At 41.6% G+C, this 25,336-nt stretch overlaps 1 protein-coding gene across 4 annotated transcripts in view; it reads left to right on the top strand.

Moving 5' to 3' along the window:
• LOC114564636 (E3 ubiquitin-protein ligase SH3RF3) overlaps window positions 1-24,280 on the top strand; it is an 88,990-nt gene extending 64,710 nt beyond the window's left edge. For 3 of the 4 annotated variants that reach the window (XM_028592100.1, XM_028592099.1, XM_028592097.1), the window contains 7 exons: window positions 616-924; window positions 1,848-1,963; window positions 5,117-5,287; window positions 11,464-11,738; window positions 13,820-14,145; window positions 21,106-21,479; window positions 21,807-24,280. In XM_028592100.1, the coding sequence (XP_028447901.1) occupies window positions 616-924; window positions 1,848-1,963; window positions 5,117-5,287; window positions 11,464-11,738; window positions 13,820-14,145; window positions 21,106-21,479; window positions 21,807-21,975 (1,740 nt within the window). In that variant the 3' untranslated portion in view covers window positions 21,976-24,280. The remainder of the gene's footprint in view (window positions 1-615; window positions 925-1,847; window positions 1,964-5,116; window positions 5,288-11,463; window positions 11,739-13,819; window positions 14,146-21,105; window positions 21,480-21,806) is intronic. The other variant, XM_028592098.1, reaches the window with a different exon arrangement.
• Window positions 24,281-25,336: the final 1,056 nt, after the last annotated feature.

The following is a 25,336-nucleotide window of genomic DNA, read 5'->3' as shown; positions in this document are numbered from 1 at the left end:
ATTATTCCTAAAAGAATCATGGAACTGGAAAAAAGAATGCTTGATGGTGGTGATTACATTTAGCAAAACATTTAGTTGATTTTAAGGGTGTTAAGTACTTACACATCCTTAAATTCTTACAGGTAAACTAACATGGAGTAGCCTCAAATACTGCTCTTTCCTGATGAAGTTTACTAGGAATTGTTTTATAGCTTTTATAAATAACGGAAACCTTTAATATATCAGATTTGATCCAAGAATGAAGTAAAATGAAACCAACGTATGGAGAGAAAGAACAATCCTGGCAAACAAAAGGGATGCTAAGTTGTTATATGTGTGGGAGTATGTGTGTATTTGACCAAGACATACAGTACAGTGAGAGTGTGTGTTACACAAAAAGAGTCTCACTGGACCAGCTGTTGTAAGTGATGATTGTTATGCTGCTGGTTTTTGAAAAGCTGCCAACAAGAACAAGTGAGGAAAGGCTTCACAAACACACTTCTTGTTATGGATGTGAACCACTGAGAACTGAAATCTAACACTTGAATTTCTCCTCTCTTCCCTCTTGTCCTCCCCTCTCTTTCCTTCTTTTGATCTGTCAACCACCTGCTTCTCCTCCTCCTCATCTCCTCTCAGTTAAATGAAACAGCCAAGCAGTTGATGGAGATCGACAAGCCCACGCCAACTAATGTTCCAGGTCCGAGCTCCGAGCCAACCCCGTTGGGCCCCTGCTCTCCTGGTCCCTCCCCCAGCGCCTCCCCGTCCAATGGAAATGGCTCTGGTCATAGAAGAGGCGAAGGGAAGAAAAACGCCAAGAAGAGGCATTCATTCTCTGCACTGTCTGTCAGCCAGAGGGCCGCCCAGCTCAACAACAGGCACAGTATGGAGATCTCCCACCCGGTCCTCATCAGCTCCTCTGACCCCAGAGCTGCTGCACGCATCCAGGTACACCCACAAACCCATACGTACACACTGTCATTAGTGTAGTATGTAGCAGTGGTGATAATCAGATTCTTCAGTTGAGTAAAAAATAGAGATTCAAACTTTTACCGTACTTGTTATGAAGGGAGACTCCTTTTGTTATTACAATATTTGATTATTGTTGCCCAACCAATAATAGCCCCGACCAATATTGTATTTTTAAGGCAAATGCCAATATCAATATGTTAGAGTGTAGAGAATGTAGTGTAACGAATGCAATTGTGTCACTGTTTCGAAGCAACCTTAAACATGTCTTAGACATTTTGTGCTGCAATTTCTTGTTGCATACCAGCCAACCAATATACACTTAAAAAACTAATATTGGCCAATATATCAGCCCAGCTTACTTGGTCAGGTTCTATGGTTGGTCAGGTTCAGGTTCTGTGTTTGTAACTTGTAAAGCGCTTTGTGATTTTTATCTGTGAAATGCGCTCTATAAATAAACTTTACTTACTTACTTACTTACTTACTTACTAAGCATATATATATATATATATATATATATATATATATATATATATATATATATATATATATATATATATATATATATATATATGCATATATATATATGCAGTACACTCATGCCTGTGTTCACTTTGGTCACTTCTCTCCACTAGAGATTTTATTAACTTATCCCCCAAACACCTACTCTGACAGTTCTATGAGACTAACATCATTCCTCTTTTTGATAGCTGGAGACTGGAGACACAATGCTTTTACATGTATTGCCTCTGGTGGCATTCACACCTGGGCTAAATGTGTTTTTGAATAATATCCAGGACACAGCAGCAGCTGAAATACTGCTGGCACATATTGCAAGTAATCTTTTACTTTAAATGGAAAGCCCTCGATTTGTATGTGTGTATCTCTCTCTGTGTCTGCAGGATGCATCTCACCCGGGTCCCTCTCCTTCCTCAGCAGGGGTTCTGGTTCCCCCCAAAGTGGCATCCATAACCTCTGAGCTGTTGGCCCATGCCAAGGTGCAGCTGCCACTCAACATGTGAGTACACCTCAGGGTGCTGTCAGCTCACCCACCTGCGTCCGAGTTTTTTAGTCCCTCCTTCCTTCTATGTTTTACAACAGAGTAGATACAGTATGTGCCTGATATCCAAGCAGGTTTTTTAGAACCCGCGTCCTGGCAACCTTACAAATATTTCCTCTTTTGTGCCCAGAGTTATTGGCTATGTTCCACCACCTCTGCAACCACATTTACTCCTCCACTGGTTAAGGATCAAATCCCCCTCAGAAAGGATAAATACAGTCACACACACCATTGTTGTGATGTTTACATCAGTGTTTCATAACAAGGCTTTCAACAGCCATAGCTTACACTATGCATTATATTGTACAGCATGTTATCTGCTTTCATAGAGATGAATGTTCATCACCTATTGTTATTACTATTTTCTTAAAAAATGAACAACGCACAGTAAGGTGCTTAGTCTTTACTAACTAATGCAGGAGTGGATATATATAGTTCAGAATATGTTTCAGCTTTTTAGGGATTTTTGGGAATTTGTGCTTTATTTGATAGTGGATATAAGTAGTGACAGTCGACATGCGCTGAGGGGAGAGAGAGATGGGGATGGTGTGGAAAAAACTTGTGGATGTTGTGATTATCCACAAGTTATTGATGATCAACCATTGGTTCCCAAAGCGAGGTCTGGGAACCCAGGGGTACTTGAAGGGGTTTTACAGGGTCCGTCAAAAAGGTAACTCATTTATTTTCACAAAAATTCCATCCATAAGTAACACACTGACAGAATGTATGTATATATTGGTCATGGATTTCTTACACTTTCTGTAATTAAAAATCTAAAAGCAAAAATCCTATCAGATTGGGGACCAAATGGGGATCCTTGGTCTAATTTTTGTCAGTTTAGGGGTCCTTGACGTGAAAAAGGTAAGGAACCACTGCTCGAGGTACTCCGGCAGAAAGCATTTTTATTTTTACCTTATCTGTCTAATTTTTCCAACACATATAAATATGACAATAGATAGTAGGCGTACATTGCTATTCACTATTAATTGACTTAAGTTACTTCACAGGTTGATTATTTCGCTGATAGATAAAGAGCGGAAAACAAACTGACACACTTACAAACACAATTAAATTATTTTGGAAATGTAATCACACTAGTCACATCCAGATGGCTGACACCAATGCTGAGCAAGACTGTTCTATAATTTACCTCGTAATTAATCTACCAGGTAACTGCCAAAAAGATACGGGTATGTCAAGGTGAGGGCGGGTTTGTGATCTAGTACTACTTTTGTGCGGACCAATTTGAGTTTTAGACCTTGAGAGGGCATTTTTGGATATTTTTAGAAAGTGAGAACGTTTGGCCAGTAATTGCTTCTTCCAAGGATAGAATTAGGTTTATGGTTTAGGTAAGGGGCCCATGAGGGTCCGCACAAGAATAGAAGTGTGTGTGTATGTGTGTTGTGTTGTTGTTGTTGTTGTTGTTGTTGTTTAATAGTAACTGGTGTCCTGTGAGTCAAATGCAGCATTGTCAGATTTAATGATATCGCCTTCAAAGTAGCGCCACACACACACACACACACACACACACACACACACACACACACACACACACACACACACACACACACACACACACCTGAGTAGGTTTGTTCTACTGATGAGGTCAGATGATTCCATCTTGACCTGGCAATTATTCCTGTTGCCATGGGGAGACGGAAGACAATTCCTACATCTGTTACCATGGCAACGGGGAGGCAGCGCATATAGGGCTTGTTTACTCTGTGGTCTTATCGTCTTCTGGCGGAGTCTGGCACTACATACTACGAATGTCACTCAGCGTCACGACCAGAAACTTATTTATATGTTAACGCAGTTGCAATACAGAATGCTTAACACATAAATATAGTCACATATAGTGTATAAGATAAGTACTACATTCATCAGCATACCTGTCAGTAGGCAGGTAAACAAGGACATATTATTTACCCATTCACAGGATAGTTTACTATTTGGGAGGGAAAATTCATTCAGTCAGCCTCTTGTGGTCAGATTACTACCTCTGAAAGAAATTATTTGATTTCTCCTTCAGAATTTAATAAATCCCAGGCTACACGGTCATACATCTTGGATTTGATATTAGTCAGCCTCTTCTGATTCTGTAATAGTCCATGTGTTATAGTTCACCGTTTATTGTTATTATAGCCTAAGAAACATTTGATTCTGGTTAACATGCTAGTACAGTATGAATTTGTTTACATTGTTTTAGAAATTGGTAAGTCAAGATTTGATTAACAGTTGATACTGTAAATATATTAATATTAATAAAGGCAAAAACTCTACATATGTATGGTTTATTGTCTACTGTTATAGAAAGCAATACTGGTTTACTTTAATTATACTAAACTGGTAGTCTTAGCTCACTTAAAGAAAACATCAAAATTACATTCTGTTTTTGCTGTTTGAATGGAATTTATTTTAGATGCTAAAGGAGACCAATTACTGATATCTGACAAGCACTCATATTTACAGTTGCCACCTACAGTAACAGTTGCTTTCCCACTCTGGGGAAATGGATGGTAAATGGTGGGAGGACACACCTCCACAGATCCTCTCTTTGAGCTGACAAAGCTCCTATTATAGATCAAAATGTGGTTTCATAGTGGAGCATTAACAGTTTGCAGGCTCTTATCCTTTGGTCCTCTGCACTGTACATCTCAGTTAAACAAGTAAAAGTAAGATGTGTAAAATATACACTTAACAAACTCAACAAAAAATGGTGGAAGAATCTTGAAATCCCATGAGAAAATGTTAACTTGTTCTGATAACACACACTTAGTCTCAATACCAGAGCAGTTATTTTGCCTCTTACAAAAGTAAAAAAAAGCATTGAAATGTGGTATGCTCTCTTCCCTTTGTAACACACTGACACACATTTCTACTTTTTTTTTTTTGGGATTAATTAATTTGCTAATGTTCATTAATTTGTTCATTTATTTATTTATTTGCATTTGTAATAGCTGTTTTTACAGTATGACATGTGAGGGGTAATCCACAAGGGAGATAATCGGTCTTTAGTGAACAGTTTCTCGAAATGTCCTGCTGACTTATAATAATTTTATTATTTGACCCATTTTCTTTTCCTTTGTGTCTGTTGCCTTTGCTCTACAGATATCTGGCTTTATACGCCTACAAGCCCCAGAAGGCTGATGAACTTGAACTTAGGAAAGGGGAGATGTATCGGGTGACAGAGAAGTGTCAAGACGGGTGGTTCAAAGGCACCTCGCTGAGAACTGCTGCCTCTGGTGTCTTCCCAGGAAACTACGTCACTCCTGTGTCCAGGTCAGTAAGCTCAGGCGTAGGCATGGGGTGGGTGGAAGGTGTTGTGGTCCTACAGCTTCCCAAGCAACTACGTCATTGCAGCATCCAGATATAAGCAAGTCATATTGGTGGTGTGCAGTTATAGCAAAGTATATAACTTATTTTGCCTAAGATGTTAAAGGGACAACAACCACATGCTATTTCCTCTGCAACATAACCAATCCAAACATGTCGCAATTGTAATGTAACTAGAATGTGACTTTAGCTACCTCATTCAGGTGATAGAGGGCTGATGGGTTGGTAGCGGTGGTCAGGGACCGTCTTCTCTTTTTGCATTGAAGTGATGTCTTAAGCATTCATGTCATTTTCACATGCCTTTTTAAACAGCTGGTATTTCAAACCTTTGCTCCATTTATTATTCAGTGCATTTGGTTTGGTCAGCAGTGTAGTACAATAAGACTACGGCCCCTAATTGTGTCCTCACACAAAGACAGTGGTAGCACAGTCGTAATTTGCATTGTAATTTTTGACGGTAATTTCCTGGCTCCAACTGAACCCGATTGCAGATCAGGCTGAGCAGTGCAATTTTGCTACTTGTTACTGTATGTAATTGCACTGCCTTTTGTCACAAAACAATGTTTTGGGGTTTGAGTTGGTGGAGGCATACTCTATGGATACTGTATTCCTTGTGCTAAAAAATTATACTTCCTGTTTCAGCCAGGTCAGTCAGGATTCTGCTTTCACCTCTTGTCACCAAAACTGCCAAAATGATTACCACACCAGCTAAAGCATATTCTGAGAAATACTTACCAGGAAGGGACTGTGAACTGCTGTGAACACTGTACTTGTTCAGCAGGAAACAAAACCAACTGTGAAAATCAGTTTACACCAATCTATTCCTTTTGGAAAATGTTTTTTTTTTGTGTGTGTGTGAAAATCTATCTGTAAATCTGTATTCTGCTCCATGATCCAGTCAAAGAAAGAAAGAGAGAGAAAGAAAATGAAAGCAAGGGAGAATTAGAATAATAGAAAGAGAAAGAAAATAGAAAGGAATAAATGAGGGAAAGCACGGCAATGATAAGATGAAAAGAAACATATTGTACTGTAGGATAGACAGAAAGGATGGGTAGCTACAGGGAAAGGGAAAAAGACTAGAATAGGGTGGAGAAAGAAAAGGTGAGGAAGAAAGCTTGGAAGAAATTGAAATAGAAGATAGTAATAGAAAGCAACAGAATGAGGACCGAGAAAGAGAACATGATACAAAGAGATGAAATGGCTGCGAAAAAAACAGCAGGTGTCCCTCTACACTGGATATGAATGGCTGCTTCACATTCTGCAGTTATGCAATCTGAGAGAGAGAGAGAGAGAGAGAGAGAGAGAGAGAGAGAGAGAAGACAGGACAGGCGAGTAATCAAATGAGAGGCAATTTGTTATTTTTATGCAAGCGTACTCTCTCCTTCTTTCTCCTCCCCCCCATCTTACCTTTCCCCCCTTGTTTGTCTGCAGTGCAGCTCAGAAATTTTTCAATATGATAATGAGAGGCTGTCAAAGATGCCCACACATATACACACACACACGCACGTGCACACACACTCTCTTAGCTGTCAATCGTGTTCGATGATGACGCTTGCTCCAGGGGTGGGGGGTGTGTTCAGCGACATTGTGTTCGCTGGTGCCACTTCTCGTGGGCGTAGAGTCCGATCCTTGAGCCGCACACTCGTCCGCAGATGGAGCAGGGGAAACCAGATGCCAGGGGGGCACCAGCCGCCCCCGCTGGTGTCTCTGGATGCGCCTCTCGGTTCGGCGGTCTTGGCTAATTTGGTGTATCTGAGAGACTACTTTAGCACAGGTAACCTGATAGGCTGATCTATCAAGTGCCAGAGATTCAAGCTGCGTGAGAGGGATGTTCGCTCGCTTTAGGAGGTCCCTGGTGTAGTCCGTAAAAGGCTGCTTTTGCCCTCCGGTGGAGCGTTTAGCGCCCATTAATTGACTGTAGAGGACTTGACGGGGCAGGCGGTGTTCGGGCATGCGTATGGTGTGCCCTATCCAGCGCAGATGTTTTTTGGCCACTGCTGCTTCCATACAAATTGAGTCAGTGTTGCTGAGAATGTCTGTATGGGGGATTCGATCTTCCCAGGACAAGCTGAGGATCTTCTGTAGGCAGCGGATATGGAAGGCCTCTAGGTTGGTAATGTGCTGGCGGTTTGGGGTCCAAGACTCTTCCCCATAAAGCAGAGTGGAGAGACATAACGCGTTGTAAACAGCCACCTTGGTACTGATCTTCAGGTTACGGTTTCCAAAAACCCTGCTGCGTAGGCGACCGAAAGATGATGAGGCTTTATTTATCCGGGTGTGTACTTCTGAGCCAAGGGAGCAACATGAGGACAAAGTGGAGCCGAGGTAAGTAAAGTGGTCCACTGTTTTAAGTGGAACACCATTTATGTGAAAACTGGGGGGTGTGGGGGCGGGGATAGTGAGATGGGACATGACCTCGGTTTTTTGAGTGTTTACCTGTAGGCCAAAGGATTGGTACAGACTGGATATTGTGTTAAGAGCGTGCTGCATAGAGTCCGGGCTGTGAGCTAAGACGGCACAGTCATCAGCATACTGAAGCTCACAGATTTGGCGAGTCTTTGTCTTTGTGTGGGCCTGGAGCCAACGGATGTTGAAAAGACTTCCGTCAAGTCGGTATTCCACGTGGACGCCGTCGTCATGTCCCATGACACCGTGGAAGAGGCAGGTGATGGCAGAGAGGAGGATGTTAAAGAGCACCAGAGCCAAGACACAACCTTGCTTCACCCCAACGTTTACTTCAAAAAACTCTGACTGGAGTTCTCCCGTGAGCACTCTGGCTTGCATCCCGTCATGGAAGTGCTGTAAGATGTGGAGAAACTTAGGTGGTACCCCAAGTTTGGAGAGGTGTTTCCAGAGCAGTTCACGGTTGATGGAGTCGAAAGCTTTGCTGAGGTCGATGAAGGCTACGTAGAGGTCTTTGTAATGTTCTCGGCTCTTCTCCTGCAACTGCCTCAAGACAAAAACCATGTCTGTCGTGGATCTGGTCTTCCGGAAGCCACACTGTGTTTCCGGAAGCACAGCTTCCGAGATGTGCTCAACCAGTCTGCTAAGCATGACCTTGGCCAGTACTTTCCCTGCGACGGAGAGGAGAGATATCCCACGGCTGTTGCCGCAGACTGCTCTGTCTCCTTTCTGTTTGTAAATGACCACGATGATTGCGTCCTTCCAGTCCTGTGGGAGGGTCCCATGTTCCCAGAAGTTTTGGATCAGGAGGTGCAGGCGACGCATGAGGGTGTATCCTCCATGTTTGAAAACCTCTGCAGGGATTCCATAGGGTCCAACGCTTTTGTTGTTCTTCATCCCAGCAATAGCTTGCCGGAGTTCTGAGTAAAGTGGAGGAGTGTCCAAGCATGTGATTGGTGGCAGGTCTGGGAGATAATCCAGAATATGTGGGTCGACAGGGTTGGTGTGGTTGAAGAGACTCTCGAAATGATTGGCCCAACGGGCAAGAATCTCGTGGCGGGCCTTAAAGAGCATGGACCCGTCAGCTGATCGAACTGGGGCAATGGCCTGCTTCCTGGGGCCGTACAATGCTTTTATGGCATCGTAAAAGCCTTGAGTGTTATTGCAGTCTGCCAGGTTCTGGATTCCTGCGCCTTTTGCACCCACCAGGTGTCCTCCATAGTCCGGAAGGCTCGCTGGGTTTCGGTTCTTGCAACAGTAAAGGTGGTTTTAAGGGTGGGAGATCCAGGGCAGGACAGGAGAGCTTTGTGGGCCTCATGCTTGGCACACACACACACACACACACACACACACACACACACACATGTACAGTACAGTACATTGTAGAGTTAGACCAATACAGGCTGCACAAAGGCTTGCCATTCTTTTTGAAATGCAGTTTGAATATTAACATATTTGTTGTGGGATTTATAATCATTGCTAAACATACAGTATTTGATTTAATCTGATTCCATGTAATAATTCATGAATGTGTTTGGATTATATTTATCCTGGATTCATTTGAGATTTTGAATGTGTCACAACAGCATACATGCTGCTTCATGAGGATTTTCCACTCTGGCACAAATGCAGTTTTGGTGTAAAGGACGATGGTCTCCTCTTAAAAAATTGTTTAAAGTCCTAAAGGTTATTGATCTCTCATCTCTATGGGCTTTTACAAGCCTGTGTGTTAAACCCAACACACACAATAAGCAGTACATGTGTTGTCCATAGAGCATCTCAAATCAAAGAATCTGTGAATAACTTTGCTGTTTCTATTGGTACACACACACACACACACATGCAGTACACACATACAGAAAGCCATAATTCTGTATGTGTGTGACGGGAAGTCGATAGGCGGCCATAAGAGTGTGAATACCGCCGAGTCAATAATGTTCAGCTCACTGTTCTGCCATTCAGTACTCTGCAGAGAGACACTCTGCAGCTCCATATATGTTACAATAGGACATTAAGTCGGTCTGATCATTAGATAGTAGCACTGAAATCACTCACTTTGACAGAGGATAATAGTGCTGTTTGCCCCTCCTGCTCTGCTATTATGGACAGAACTCTGGCTATTAAAATTTGTACTAAACAAAAGCCATGCTAGCGGCTCTGTGAGGCTGTACTCAGGCACAGCTTTGCTTTAAGCTGAATGCTAACATTAGCATGCTAAAACCACAAGTGAGTATAGTCGTTACAGTGTTCACAAATGTAATTTAAGTATAATCTAGCTTGTCATGCTAGCATTTGCTAATTAGCACTTAACACAAAGTGCAGCTGAGGCTGATGAAAATGTCATTAGTGTTGCAGGAATTTAGTTTAGGAAAGTTTCAAAATTTGAACTCTTGATTACACTAGATGAAAGGTCAGAAGTTCAACAAAGTTATTACAATTTACCCTTATTTGCACATGAGTGTCAGCACCAAATTTCATGGCAATACATCTAATAGTTCACTCTGGACCAAAGTGGTGGAGAAGACAAACAGACATTGCCATCCATAGAGTGACAGTGGTAGCATGGCTAAACAAAAAAGCATGACTTGGTATCACAGAAAGACCCCTGTTTCTAAAGCAATATCCTTTTTGTTAACATATAACTTGTACTTTAAAGTGGCTATTTGTAACTTTCATTTTGTGTTGATTTCATCGGGCCCTATGGACAAAAGCGGTAGTGTTTTTATCACACTTGCTGTCGTAAAGGTCTAGGAGTTAGCGTTACGGGGAGGTCCTATAGTTGCGATGAATGTTTTGCTCGGACAGAAAATCATTAATTTACAATAAAAGAATACGTTACAGATGCATCGTTGCATTTCGAGTGTTGCATACGGTAAGTTATCCTACTTTGAATGTATAGTGAGCTAAACCTGGTGACGTTATCACTGTCACTGTGTCACAAGCCAAAGCATTAAGAGTTTGTGGTAGCAACCAGCGTAGTAATAACTTAGATTATAGCGCAACCCAAGGACACTTTACACAAGTACTGGGGGACAAGGGAAAATAAAATAGTAGGCCAACACAAACACGGACTAGAAGGAATAAAACGTCCGTGCTAAATGGAAGGGGAGCGTAATTTAATGTTGGCTACTGACGTAATCACATTGCTCAAAGACATTACATAGCTGAGGGCCTATTCAGGGTCGGTTTTGAATCATTTACAATCCCGTAATTGTCTCCATCTGTTGAAAGCCCAACCAAGTGTGACTCGATTTCACCCGTTGTCTTTCACTTTTCCTAGCTTTTAGTTGTTCTTCATTTAATTTCCTTCTTTTCTGTGATGGTCCTGCCCCAGTATCAGCCATAACTACAGCAGATCATTTCGAAAATACAATTAGGCCTATATAAAGAAATCGCCTGCTACCCTTTACCTGGCTGGATATAATAACACAGGCTTTTCCAGTTTTATGCCGAAATCTGTGACCCTTCAGAATGTGTGCTCTGTAGCGACCTCTACCTGCTGTAAATCATTTTGTAACTTTGCGGGAAAAATCGGACCCGGGCAGAGGCATTAATAAAAACTATATAAAAATAGCGTTCTTTTCACTGTTAGTCTCGTTTGCTGGATGGAAAATTTAACATTTAACAGAACCATTTAAAAGTTACATATAGTCACTTTAAACAACTGAAACATTCAATGAGATGCTCTCCCTCACCCCTCACCCCTCTCTCCTCTGCAGGGCCCCGTTTGGAGTTGGTGCTTCTCGGGGCTCGTCTTTGTCCAGTCCAGTAGGTGGAGGAGGAGGAAGTGGGTGTAGTAAAATCTCCGCCCCTTCGTCTCCAGGGTCCCCAGGGTCCCCGGGGCCCTCTTCGTCCCGTCCCTCCACCCCACTAGCAAACTCTGTTAACGCTGCAAGTCCCGCCTCCTCTCCGCAAACTGCCGCCGCCCAGCTGAAGAACTGCCTGCGCTCCAATCAGCATACGGTTAACCAGGCACGCACCTCAATGCAGCTGGGTAAGCAGTAACAAACACACACACATATACACACACACACACAATGTTAGAAATACACATAATGGGTTTTAATCGTATAGCACTGGATTCATTAATCATTCAGAAGCATCTGTTTTCAGTTTTGTTCCTGTTTATTAATCTATCCCAATCACACGTTCACTGATTATCATGAATTAACAAAATAACACAGCCCCACCATAGTAAATAAACGATTCATAATCTTCTCGTTCAAAGTGGCACTCAAGATAGAAATAATTGAGAACTTGTTAAACAAGTTGAGCTACACTTGTAAAAACAAACAGCCTGCTATTCTGCAACAGAAGCAGCCACATTAAAGCCTCCCAATATGACACCATGTGAAAGGAGAGGCAAATCTTGTATCCTCCAGAGAAATGTGAAGCAAGTGAAAAGAACGTATTTACTCACATGAAGATGTGTCTGTCTCTGGTATGTCATGCTCTGCAATATCCCGCAGTGCAATACTAAGACTGCTTACCAGCCTACAGGCTTAAAGGAGCAGAGCATTTTATCCCCTGATTACAGAATAATAGAATATTGATCAGTCATTAATTCAAGTAGCCTCTGCACCATATAAAAAGTTGCTGACATATGCTATCAGCAGCCTCTTTAACCTCTAGTTCCTCCAATGTTGTTAGTCATTGACTGTTGGGAAAAAAACACACAGAATAGAGAAGAAACTCCACACAGAGAGAACTCAGTGGGCTGGTGTATTCTTGCGTTGAGATGACAGCAGAAATCACAGTTCAGAACCATCTTGCTGAGAACAACTTTGCATTGAAAAGATATATGTGAACCCCTATGATACTGTTGTTGGAAGCAAACGTCATGCACACATCTCTCACTCTTACTTTCCTCTGCACTATATGAACCCACTGAATCATCACTGAACATAAGCCACTATTGCAGAACAGTTACAAGAACATACTGTATGTGCTGTGCACATATAGTCTGCACACAACACAAAGACATTACTAAGGTCTAGATCATATCAGTCTTGTTCTCTCTTGTTCTGTCTATTCATCTCTCCAGAACCCCTTTCTCTCTTTCTCTTTGTGTGTTTTCTTTCTCCCTCTGAGAAAATAATGGTGACCGTTTCTTTTGGGAGGCTCAAGAGTACACACTGTGAGAACACTGCCAAGAATAACACACACACACACACACACACACACACACACACACACACACAGAGACATGTGCACTCCCACATACATACACACGCAAGTGAACACGGACTCCTAAACACAGCTGAATGACATCACTGTGCATTTTGTTTTATGGAGGCGTAATGACAGAACTTCATGTCTCTCTCCGTCCACCTCTTTCCTTTTCTCCCTCTGTTTTTCTCTCCCTCTCACATACACACAAACAGACACACGTACACACATCTGGTCTCCATTACACAATAAAGTATGTGCATAGTTCTGGCGTTTAGTGGTTTCATCACATGACCAGCACGCCTCTCTATGGATTTCTGCCTGAGTACTGCAGAGAGAAGAGCAGGTGGCTGTGTGTGTGTGTGTGTGTGTGTGTGTGTGTGTGTGTGTGTGTGTGTGTGTGTGTGTGTGTGTAGCACAAAATGACCTCATACAAGTCAAAGGCTGGAGAAAAGTGCTCCAAAACTCAGAACATCTCAGCCAGTTCTTCTATTTCTACAAGGGGCACGTTCAGAATTAGGGCCTCAACTAAATCTTAAATTATTCACAGTATACATTCACATTTCTAGAAAGGTGGTTTCTCTGCATTCCACCCAATGCATGTGGGGATAGACTACAGCAGCCTTTGCTGTTATGCTTAAACCTCCTAAGCATGTAATTGCATTTTGCATTACCCAGTATACCTTTTAGACGTTACTGTAATCCAACATTGGCACAAAATCACGCAATATTGCGGCTATATCTTGCAAGAACCAGGGATCCTTTGGGATACCAAAGACACAGATTATTTTGATACCATATCTTTCCCAAAAAATTGGCATGCTCCCTCTCAGGATTAGTGATGACTGCACTCATTGAAAGTTTCTCACAATTATAATAACACACATGTGTTTTTGTCTGTTTTAGTCCACAGTCCTCCTGCTGGAAGCCCAGAGCGCTCCACAGTGGCCCTCTCCCCCCTTCGTCCTCAGAGTTCCTCCCCCTCACGCTGCCCTGGCCAATCGGGTCGTCCTCTCTCCATGGTGTCTCCAGGACCCAGCTTAGGGCCCTCACCCCTCTCTTCCCCTGCCTCGAGGCCCCTCCTCCCCCTCTCCTCCCCTCTCTCCTGCCTCACGCCTCCCAACGTGTCAGCGGTGCTTCTCAACGGGGACCCAGCCAGTCCCTTGCAGCCATCATCGTCGGGCCCCTCCCACAGCCCCACCCAGGGCGTCCTCGCACCCAAAGCAGAGAAGGTGAGGCTCATCCTCAAGAACAACTCCAAAAGCACATTTTAGCTTAGAGTCAATTTTCATTGGCTTGTTTTAAGATGTGTCTTTTTGTACCAATCTTTAAGCGTCATACTGTGAAAAATCCTCTGTGGAAATAGATACTGATACTCAACCATTAGTTGCCTTAATTAACCAGATTTCCATACAAAAGATTTATTGTGTTTTGAGAAACGAGAGCAACAAGCACTTTTTCTCTAATAGAATAATTGGATGTCTTGCTTCTACAATGCAACTTCTATTATTTCCACCTCATCCATAATTAAGAGCTGAATGCAGTAACTTCACACTTGTCTCCCAGAAGGAATTTAAAGAAATCACTTGCCTAAGTACATCAAGACAGGACAGATTATGTGAAAACGGGTTCCTCAAAAACGAAAATCACAACTCTTGATCATGAAATAAGTCTTTGAATACTGATTGGTTCAACATTTTTTGCATGCAATTCATTTTTCATTTCAATGAAATAAGAGCAACGCCTTCTGACTAGGTCTGCAGCTAATGATGATTTTCATCATCGTTTAGTCTTATTATAAGATAAGATAGATACTTTATTGTCTCCAAGAGAAAGTTTTGTTTGGGCAATAGTGCTTCACACACTTTAAAAATAGCCAAGAAGACAGTACAGTGGTACAACAAGACACAGTAGTAAATTACATACAACAGAAATGCCTTGTGAGATAAAATAGTGTATATAAATACACAGGCATTATAAAATACATAATTTTCTTGATGAATGGATTAATCATTTAGTCTATAGAATGTGAGAAAATGCCAATTACAGTTCTTTAAAGCCCAACCTGATGTCTTCAAATAGCTTATTTTGTCTGATGAACACTCCAAAACCCAGAAAGTATTGATTGACTACCACATAAAACAGCAGCTCCTCGTAACTTAGAAGCTAAAACTATCGAACATTTCGTATTGTTACTTAGAAAATGATATAAGGATATAAGTGATTGATCGATTGTCATAATAGTCACAGGTACATTTTTTGTCAATCGAACTGATTGATTACGGTAATCAAGTTAATTTTTTCAGCTCTAAATCTACAGTCATTATTAAATGAAATATCCAGAGTCAGGTAACTGGAATTCAATATGGCAAAAACAAATATTGAGTCAGTGTGAGTCTACATTAAGAGAACACAATCTCTCTTGCTTCAAACCACTCAGCTATACTAGTACACATATAATTACTGTGAGAAGAAAAAATACATGGTGCCACTTTCTTTAATTGCAGACATTTTGTCATCCTATAGCTAAAACTCTCCACACGTTTTAATTACCTTTAACACCACATCAGGTGAAAAAAAAAAAGTGTTTTGTCTTCCAGATTTCACATGGCTTTGTGTATTGGGTTAGGGTTAGCGTGTCTGTATATACCGCAGTAATTGTCATTCCCCCAGGCAGCTGGCACAAATGCTGAATGCCATCCTATATGTTGTGAAATCTGCGGTGTTAAAGCTGTGGATGTTAAATCGGGCTACACTGACAGTGAAGGATGGCACCGAATGCTTGCTTCTGTCTCAGCTCCATTTGTTTAACTGTTGGCTCCTCTGTCTGGGACAGCTAATCTATGGCTAGCTGACAAACAGCTCATTGACTATGGAACAGCAGGCAGCGGCCTTGTTTACATCGTCACACTCAAAGATAGCTTGAAATGGATTCAGGATTATTACTGATATGCTGAATATATCTAATAAAGTTGGAACAAGATAGTTGTATCTGTCATTCTGATATAAAAAAATGCCCCCCCCCCATCTTATCAAAAGTACAAAATATGTAGTTTTTTTTGTTATTCCTAAATGAAATGTCAGCCTAAAAAATCATTCTAGTTTGTTTTGGAATGCTGTCTATGAATCCTAAGTGATGAACTGCCTCACCCAGCCTAAATGAGCTGCGATGCTACCAAAACAACCTCTCAATATGGATTTGCTTTATTTGTAGAATCCAGTTATGATATAAATGCTGTTTGCATCTCAGTTTTTAAGCAGGATAACTCAATAGATCACATTTAAAGATACTGTTTTAGTCTCACGCCAAAATATTATATCATCATAGTATCCCTTGATAAAGATGTTCAGCCTAACCCCTCGTTCACAGCGCTTACTCTAACGTTTTGTGCTTGGCAGAGCCGAAACATCAGGTTTGAAGTCAGTGTGGCGATCAGGTCGCACAGAGTCTGTCTTTGTCACAGAGGAACTGATAAAGCAGCTATGATAACTGTCTGGCAGACACAGTTAGGATAATCTCTGTTCGACACACTGTCTAGAGCGCAGCCAGCGTTACAGACACATATCATGTTGGACATTGAGATGTGTTAGTAGACCGTTTCCAAAAAGTCTGCGCCCACAGGGCAGCTGCCAACTGAAAAGGCTGTAGGAAGTGCCTGCAGGATTTCAGAAGGTCCAGAAAAAGTCTAAAAATGTCTTGAAAAACTATGTTTAACTGTATATTCAACAGTATCTAAGGCTTTGAGCTTAGATTAGAACAATTACACCAAGCAATATGGAGATCCCATGATCCATTTTTTTTATTTCACATATTTACCTCAAACGCATTTAGAGAGCGTTGAGCGTGGGTGAGTAAATGATAAGTAATTAGCTTTGGGGGGGTGGACAGAAACCCAGAGCAATCTTAACACCCCTGCGTCTACTCTGAAAGCTTTAGTTCATAACCTGCTTTTGACAATGAACTCAACATCAGCACCTTATTCTTCCTAGATGTGACTGGTTTTTAAATGTATCTATGTTAGTGTGTGCCATTTCTCACACACAAACTTTACACAAAAACACACACCGGCATAATGTAAATACTGTTTATTTAAGTACCGGCATGTAAAAGGAACAAGAGAGGAAGAAAGAAAACACTACAGGCTCCGTTCAGTTCCAGCATCCTGCCAGTGTGCTGTAGCGTAAGGCACTCCTCCAAAACTAAATTAGACTTAAAGTGTGAGTGTATGCTGTCATCTGGTGGTTGATTTTGGAACAACAGCAGCAGTTTGACTCCCTTGTGTACACAGACACACACATAAATGAGCGCACACACACACACACACACACACACAACACACACACACACAAACACACACACACACACACACACTCACAGGCAGATTAAGCCTTTAAGCCTGCAGATGAAAGAGGAGAGGGAGTAATTATTCACTTTTTTTCTGCAGCTTTCAGTCCCACCTCCCTCCCTCCTTCCTTTCCTCTCTCTCTGTACATCCCTCTGTTCTGTCTTTCCACTTTTTTTCTTTCCTCTCCTTCTTTCTGTCCTCCCCTCTACCTCTTTCCCTCTCTGAGTCCACCCTCTTCCATTCCTTTCTTCCTCTGTATCTCACCGTTTTCTCCCCTTCTATTCATCTTTATTTTTCTCTCCACCTTCTCCTCCCTCTCCCAGAGTAAAATTCAAACAAGCTTTATTTGCATGACAGGAAGGAAATCTATGTTGCCAAAGCAGTGGGACATTTTATATTTACACTGCAGACAGTGAGCATCATTAGATTTATGTAAAAGTAATGTATGTTTTGGGGGGAATAGTTAAACAAAAAGGCTTCACATTCCTAATCCTGTGAGAAGGAATCAGTTGTTGGTATTTAGGGAAAGGATCGGTATTTGGAGTGCAAGAGCCAGGATTGCTGTTTGTTTTCTATAGTGGGTCTGCTGAGTCAAAGCGTTTATACAGCCTGTCTCGCTTTGTAAGCACTTTGTTATGCTCTGTCCCATCTCTTTAAGACTGGTCATTACGACTATGAATTGTTATTGAATTCTTTGATCAGATATTGTGACGTTTTTGTCACTTATACCAAAGATTTGGTGACTGTGTACTTTGTCAGTGTAAATGTATGAGTTTCATTGTTAGAGGTTCAATGATTGAATTTAGTTCTGATATTCAGTCTGTTTAGTATATCACTCTGTGGGTTGTAATATTTCTACCAAATTGTCAAAGTCAAAGGTTCTCCTGTTTGGCCCTATTTTTTATAGTTTAGATTTATGGATGTATTACAAGAACTTTTAGATTATGAAGCAGGCCCCGATTTTGCAAACCTTTAGAGACCTTAATCAATAAATTGATCCACAGAAAAATCGAGTAATTGTTTATCTTTATTGAGTAAAAATACCAAATATTTGCAGCTTTAAGCCTCAAACATGAGTATATGCTGCTCTTCTCTCTTTTATATTATTGATTATATTTTTGGACTGTTAGTCAGACAACACAAGCCATTTTACAATGCTAACTTAAGCTTTCAGAACTTATGGTGGGCATTTGCCACTATTTTTTGCAATTAATTGATTGAAAAAAATAATAATAAATGGATTAATCAATTGTTAGTTGCAACCCAAAAGCAAAGTAGGTGTACTGGCTGGGTCATTTCTTTCAGAAAACTTCCTGAAGTGTTGTGTTTTCCGTTTTCCTGAGGTCTGGCTTTTTCTCTGACAGATTATCACTTTGATCCTCTCCATGTCTTCTGACAACTTCTTTTTACAGCAGTCACAGGTTTGCTTTAAGCCTGCTTCAGTAGTTGACTGTATTACGGAGCCATCTGCAAAGGCTTACAGATATGATGTGACAGATGAGCGACAAAATAAGTGATAGCTATATATCAAAAATTTCAAATATATTAAAGAAGTGTTCTTTGTAACGAGAGAGAAATCATTAATGATCAAGGTAACAAGGATTGCACTCACAATGTGAGAAACTGTGATTCACACTAAGACATGCTCTGGAGGTATCTGATGTTAAACACTTAACACAGATGTCATAAGTTAGACTGAAACTGGTAATTATTAAGTTTTTAGTTCATCATAATTTGGTTCAGTCAGACAGCTCACGTTTGAAATGGAAATATAAAAGCAGAACATCGTGTTTGGCGGCCAGATTCATCACTCTCCGCAGTTTGGGTTTCCATGAGATATTGGGAAGTGATGATTAGAGATGGTCTTGGATTAGAGACGATATCGATATCGGCTCCCATACCGCCTAAAATGCTGGTATCGGTATCGGGAAGTACTGGAGGTTATGCACCGATCCGATACGCATAATAAAGTCCTAAAGAAAATCTACGTTAGTTTATTTCTGTTCTTTTTCGTTATATCTATAAAAGAACGTTCTGGGGCATTCCTTGTTTTGCGTTGTGTTCATGTTTCACAAAGAGTTTAACCTGAGCCAGACCGACAACAAAGATAGAAATCATATCACATCCATACAGGGATAGTAGTATCTAGTTGTTAAAATATATGACACGCTGGTATCGGATCGGTACTCGGTATCGGCCGATACGCAAGTTCAGGTATCGGAATCGGTATCGGGAAGCAAAAAATGGTATCGGACCATCTCTAGTGATGATACAGTAGCTTCTGGCCAGAGCCTGCAGATGGATGCTGGGGCTGAAAGCAGGCAGCGATACAGGTGCAGGGCAGCAACAGCATTGACAAGGCAGAGATGCTGAATTGTGCAGCGTAAATAGACCGCCAAATTAAGGGGGTGTGTTTGGTAAATGATACAGGGAGTGGGGCATGTCATGTGTGTGTACAGCAGTGCAGCTCAAGTTGACTGCCTGAACTAGCTATTTGTGTGTTCCAGACTTTGCAGCACAGGTTCACACTAACACGTTTGTTCCAGTGCCATTTGCATCCTCTGCTATTGCTGCCGCCGTTTCTGTAATGACACTTTGGAGTGTGGAGTCAATTGAATGTACTGTTCAGTTTCAATCACGTGCAAATTACTGAGCAGCCATTCATGCAGCATACGGACTTAGCTGTTGGTCACATCTCTAGTATTTTGGTCTCTGTCCCATTGACTCTGGCAAGGTGTGCGCTGTGGTAACGCAGTAAAAATTCTGCATATAGCGTGTTTGCAGATGTTTTCCCATACTGCTACTGAGAAGCGATCATTTTTGTCACTATTGCTCTGGTTTGGATTAAGTTACACATGATTTCAGCTATACATTTGGACCATCAACACCTCTGTTTTCAAGTCAATTTTATTTCTATAGCCCAATATCACAAATTTGTCTCAATTTGTGTGAGTTTTCCTTTTGCTTTTTTTGTAAATCCATTCCATACCGTTGCCATGCCAACTGTCCATCACAGCCTTGAATAGACAGCGTTTTTTGAATGTAAAAAAAAGAAAAAAATGTTGCTTGATCCAGCAGCCCATGTATAAAAGAAACAGATGGCTAAAAGGCGGAGACAGAGCTGATACGGAGGCTTCATGCATCTACAAAGAACAATGTAATTATGCTCAGGCATGCTCAGTATTGATCCATGTTGTCATCACTAAGACGGTAAAATCAGGACAAGCAGCAGACGAAACAAAGCTGTTTGGTTGTTCTGGTATCACAGAGTCTGACTGGATGGACAACGTATGCTTGTTTGTATCTTGTTTCTTTTATGAATACAGACACAAAGAAACATTTCTTTGACAACAATTTGTGGTTTTACAGGAAGGTACCATGTAATCACAGTCAGACGCTGCACAAAAATCAGGGGGGGTTGCAATGTATGCTGTGTCCTTTCAACATAAACGGCACCAAAGCAGAAGATATAAAAGACATTTTAATGTCTCGGTCAATCAGAATTCATGAGACTTTGTCCATATGAATATTGAAAGGAGAACAGCTCACCTGGTCTGCCCTCTGATGCTTTTATTACCAAAAAATAAGCCCTGACATAAGGAAATATTTTTTTGATTTTTTTTGTGTAGTGTGTACATTTGTGGTCTGTGGTCTCTTCATGTAGAGACGAGAAAAGGTATTGTTTACACAGACACCGTTTTCATTACCATCTTGTCACTTTCCAAAGTGACTGTTCAAGGCTTTATTCCTGTGCATCTTACCGGCCTCTGTGTTTGTTTGTTCCTCCCTTTCTCTCCATCTCTTCTTTTTATCTCCCTCCTGCTCTTCACTCCGGCCATCCCTCAGAAGGAGAGGAAAGCAGGAGGTTTATTAAAGCTCTTGTCGGGTGTGGCAGCCAAAAAGAAACCTTGCTCGCCTCCCTCGTCCCCGCCCACCCATGACCCCTCGCTATCTGGCCACGGCGCCGTGGCCACCGACCCTGCCCACCATCCTCACCACCATCACCACCACGCCCGCTCAGGTTCCTGTCCGATGGCGTCGCAGGGGCGAGCCGGCTCCTGTCCGATCGAGAGTGAGATGGCGGGGGCCATTGGACTGGAGCCTCTGCACAGGAAGTCCGGCTCCCTGGACACCAACTTCCCCCTGTCGCCCCCCGCGACGCGCGCTAGCAACGCTCTGATGGTCCTCCGGCCTGAACCCAAACCCCTGTCCAGAGAGAGGTGTGCACACACACACACACACACACCCGCACACGTACATTGTTATAATAATCCTGTTCCTAATATTGTTAATAACCTTAATCAAGGTGACAGTTTTCAGCTGGAAGCCTATAAGCCAGGTATTAGCGAGGTAGGGAACATATTGATGGGTCAGGATCCCAGAGAATCCCAGGGTTGATATTTTCGTTTTTCCAAAAAAGAAAAATCACACTGCTGTCTATATTAGGGAACATATTGATACTCCCACTCTGTACCTGCACTGATTAAATCAGCATGTGATGTCGCCCACAGGGTTATGTGTGTTAAAACTGTCTCTGTGTGTGGCAGGTATCGTGTGGTGGTGCCCTACCCGCCCCAGAGCGAGGCGGAGATCGAGCTGCGGGAAGGCGACGTGGTGTTTGTGCACAAGAAGAGGGAGGACGGCTGGTACAAAGGCACCCTGCAGAGGACGGGACAGACCGGCCTATTTCCCAGCAGCTTCGTCGAGAGCTTCTGAAATGAAGAACAAAACACTGTTCCTCTTTCTGAGTTACAAAACACACACACACACACACACACACAAGCTTACATACATATGAAGAATGGACTGAAATTGGTTTCTAAGAATTATACTTTTGGATTGAAGACGGACACTGCAAAAAGAAAGTTGCTTTGATGATAGTCAGAATGCTTTCTCTAGAAGTGGAATCTGTCAAGAAACATTGATTTAATGAAATTAAAACTTAATAAATCCTGGCACAAAACATCAATAATATATGTCTTCAGAAACCCATATCAGTCCAACTAATTCACACACACACACACACACACACACACACACACACACACACACACACACACAGAGGAAAGCTAGCCCCCACTTTGACCAGCCACACAGGAATCAGGGCAACTGTTGGATCAGACATCGGTTGTCTGGACCCGTGATGTTGACTACTGAAGGCACACAGACTCAAAGAGCACAGAAGGACAAGCCCTGCTTCCCAGTTCTCCTCCTCGGCACCATCCACCAGCAAACCCAGGCACAAAAAGCATTAACTTTGCTTTCCTCTGAGACCTCAGAACTTAAATTTGGGTGCTTTCCTCGTTTGAAAAGTGCAGATTTATCGCCAGGTGATGAGGGAAGTGCGTGTCCAGTCCAGGATCATTGTAAACACATCTCCGTGTCTAGTTTGTGACAACAAGCACATATGTTTCTTACCAACCCAATATATGTTTATAACAGTGCATGTAGCATTATTATGTTTTTCTATATATGTTGAAATAGACGTTTGGTGTTGTCCCAAACTAGTCATGCTGTGATGATCTGTCACAAAACTAAAGGTGCAAAAAGTAAAACACGACTAAGGTTAATCATTCTTCTATTTATACATCTTACATACATTTATACAGCCATTTGTTTTTCACACACACACACACACACACACACACACACACACACAACTGGGTTAAAGTGAATAAAGTGGCTTGCTGAATGTAGGAAGAAACAAAAAAGTTACACCAAAACTCTTTAAACTATTTCAGCTCATTTGTTTTGGGATCTTTTAAGTGGGATTATAGAGACAAAGAATGCACTTGGTAATGTTCTACACAATCTGCCAATATATCTACATATACAGTATTTTACACTCAGTTATTATTTATTTGACAAACGGGATTTCCGTTGCTACTTGTCACATCCTTTTAACCATGAAAGAATATATAGTCAGTAATGCAGAGATCAGAAAGAAATATATATTCTTGCTAACAATAATCCCTCTTCCTCAGCCTTTTCTGAGCTACTGTTGAGAGTTTTTGTCTGACTGCAGCAATATTGTGAAACCAAATGTGTGTGTGGATTCGATGCTCACGGGAGAATGTACCGGGGGGGAGGGCAGAACACCTGAAGTCAGAAGGCAGGGACGCAAGAGTCTCGTCACACAACTGCCAACCTTTGACAACAACTTTTCCTCTGATCTTATTGACACTTAACAAGTATTTTTGTACGGCTTCAGTGAGTGTACAGTCAGTCTGCTTTGTGAATTTCTACGTCCTGAGTGTGTGAAATCCGGGCTTGTATAGTTTACATCCAGCCACAACCATCTACCTTGTTTCCCTGTTTCTGGAGATAGAAGCACAGCGAAACTCAGAGCTTGACTCGCTAACTGTGTGTGTGTGTGTGTGTGTGTGTGTGTGTGTGTGTGTGTGTGTGTGTAAGAGAGTAATACTGGCCATGTATTAGTGAAAGAACAGAGTTAACTAAATGGTTTTCCTGCTGTCTTTTTTTTGTTGTTGTTTTTTTTTAACTAGGCCAGAGTGAAGCACAAACAACTAGCCATGTGCACACCGGCGAAGCTCACTCATTGGCTGAGCACACAGATGTCTAATTGGCTTTAATTGGGTCACAACCAGGTGAGAGTCTGTAATTGGCTAAGCACACTTGAATCTTCTGGGTGGTGAACTGCATTTTGTCATACGGAAAACACTACAAATACAAAATTCTACTTTTTGAAATGTTTTATGCCCATATGATGTGAGTGCAGAATTAAAAACCCAGACATGAAACTTTGCTACAAGCTCTCCACAGACTTACAGAAAACAACACGGAATCTGACTCAAAAATGCAGTTCAATGCCACAGGTTTTCTCTCACAAGTTTAATGGTCTGAAAATGTTGTTACATTATTTTGGCCAATGTAAATCTTTTACGTGTAATACTTCTTAGTGAAACAGAAAAAGAGGGTTAGCAATTTTATATTGCAAAAAAAAAAATGTTAAAGTGCTCATATTACGCTTTTTCCCCTTTCCTTTATTGTGTTATATATCTTTTTTTGTGCATGTTATAGGTTTACAAAGTGAAAAAGCCCAAAGTCCACCCCAAAGGGACTTACCATCTCCAACAGAAAACACTGTTCACAAACTGATCCAAACAGCTCTGTTGTAGTCCAGCCTTTACTTCCGTGACAAACGTGCGTCACTTTGTAACACACGTTATAATGCTCGCCTAGCTGCTAGCGTGGCAATCCCTCATACTCTGCAACTGACTAGCTAGCAGTGCTTACTGAGCATGTGCGACTCCCAACTAAGATGGAACAGAAGTGAGATGTCTCACTCTGTAGCTAAAACAGAGAGCTCAGCACACAGGGTGAAAAGAGGAGCTGCAGTACAACAAATATATAGTATTTTCTGAAAATTAAACCACATAAACCTATTCTGCCACAACCTCTAAATACAATTATGAACCTGAAAATGAGCATAATGTGAGCACTCTAAACTGAATGTTTTTATGTTTTTCTTTTATTTGAAGTGGAGGTGGCCTGTCATTGAGTTTGGCAGTTTGTACCTGTAAAGGTTGTGTTAGAACTCGACCCCGATCCCTTAACCTGTGAAGGAAAGTGAGCAAAACCATGAAACGGAAATACACTTTACAAAGTGATTAGAGCATGGTCTGTGATCCTCTCCTGGCTGCTGGCAGTGCAGCATGGGTAATCCTGTGCGTCTGGAGCAACAGATGAAACCAAAAACCCTCTGCGATTTAGATTAAGATTTGTCTTGGTCACATACTCAAACACACACACACACACACACACACAGTAAAAGACTAGGGCTAGTCTGACAAATATCGGTTTTCTACTTAGAATCACGGATATGAAGCAGTCGCTTTGATTCTTTCCGTTTTTACTGTTTAAATGATCATTTTTGTCTGTTTATCTAATCCTGTTCCACGCGAGTGTACGCAGCTAGGCTTTTTGTGAGGCTTTTTGGTTCAGCCAAGTAAAAATGCCAGTTTTTTTTTGCCATGAAAACTAAATGTCAAATTTCAGCAGAAGAATTTGTTATTGGAAGCTTCAGTCCAAAAGTATCTGCATTGGCCTTCAAAAC

This window comes from Perca flavescens, chromosome 11, assembly GCF_004354835.1.
Source record: "Perca flavescens isolate YP-PL-M2 chromosome 11, PFLA_1.0, whole genome shotgun sequence".
NCBI lineage: Eukaryota > Metazoa > Chordata > Actinopteri > Perciformes > Percidae > Perca > Perca flavescens.
The sequence above is the reverse complement of the archived record's forward strand: the minus strand, read 5'-3'. Positions and strand labels throughout refer to the sequence as shown.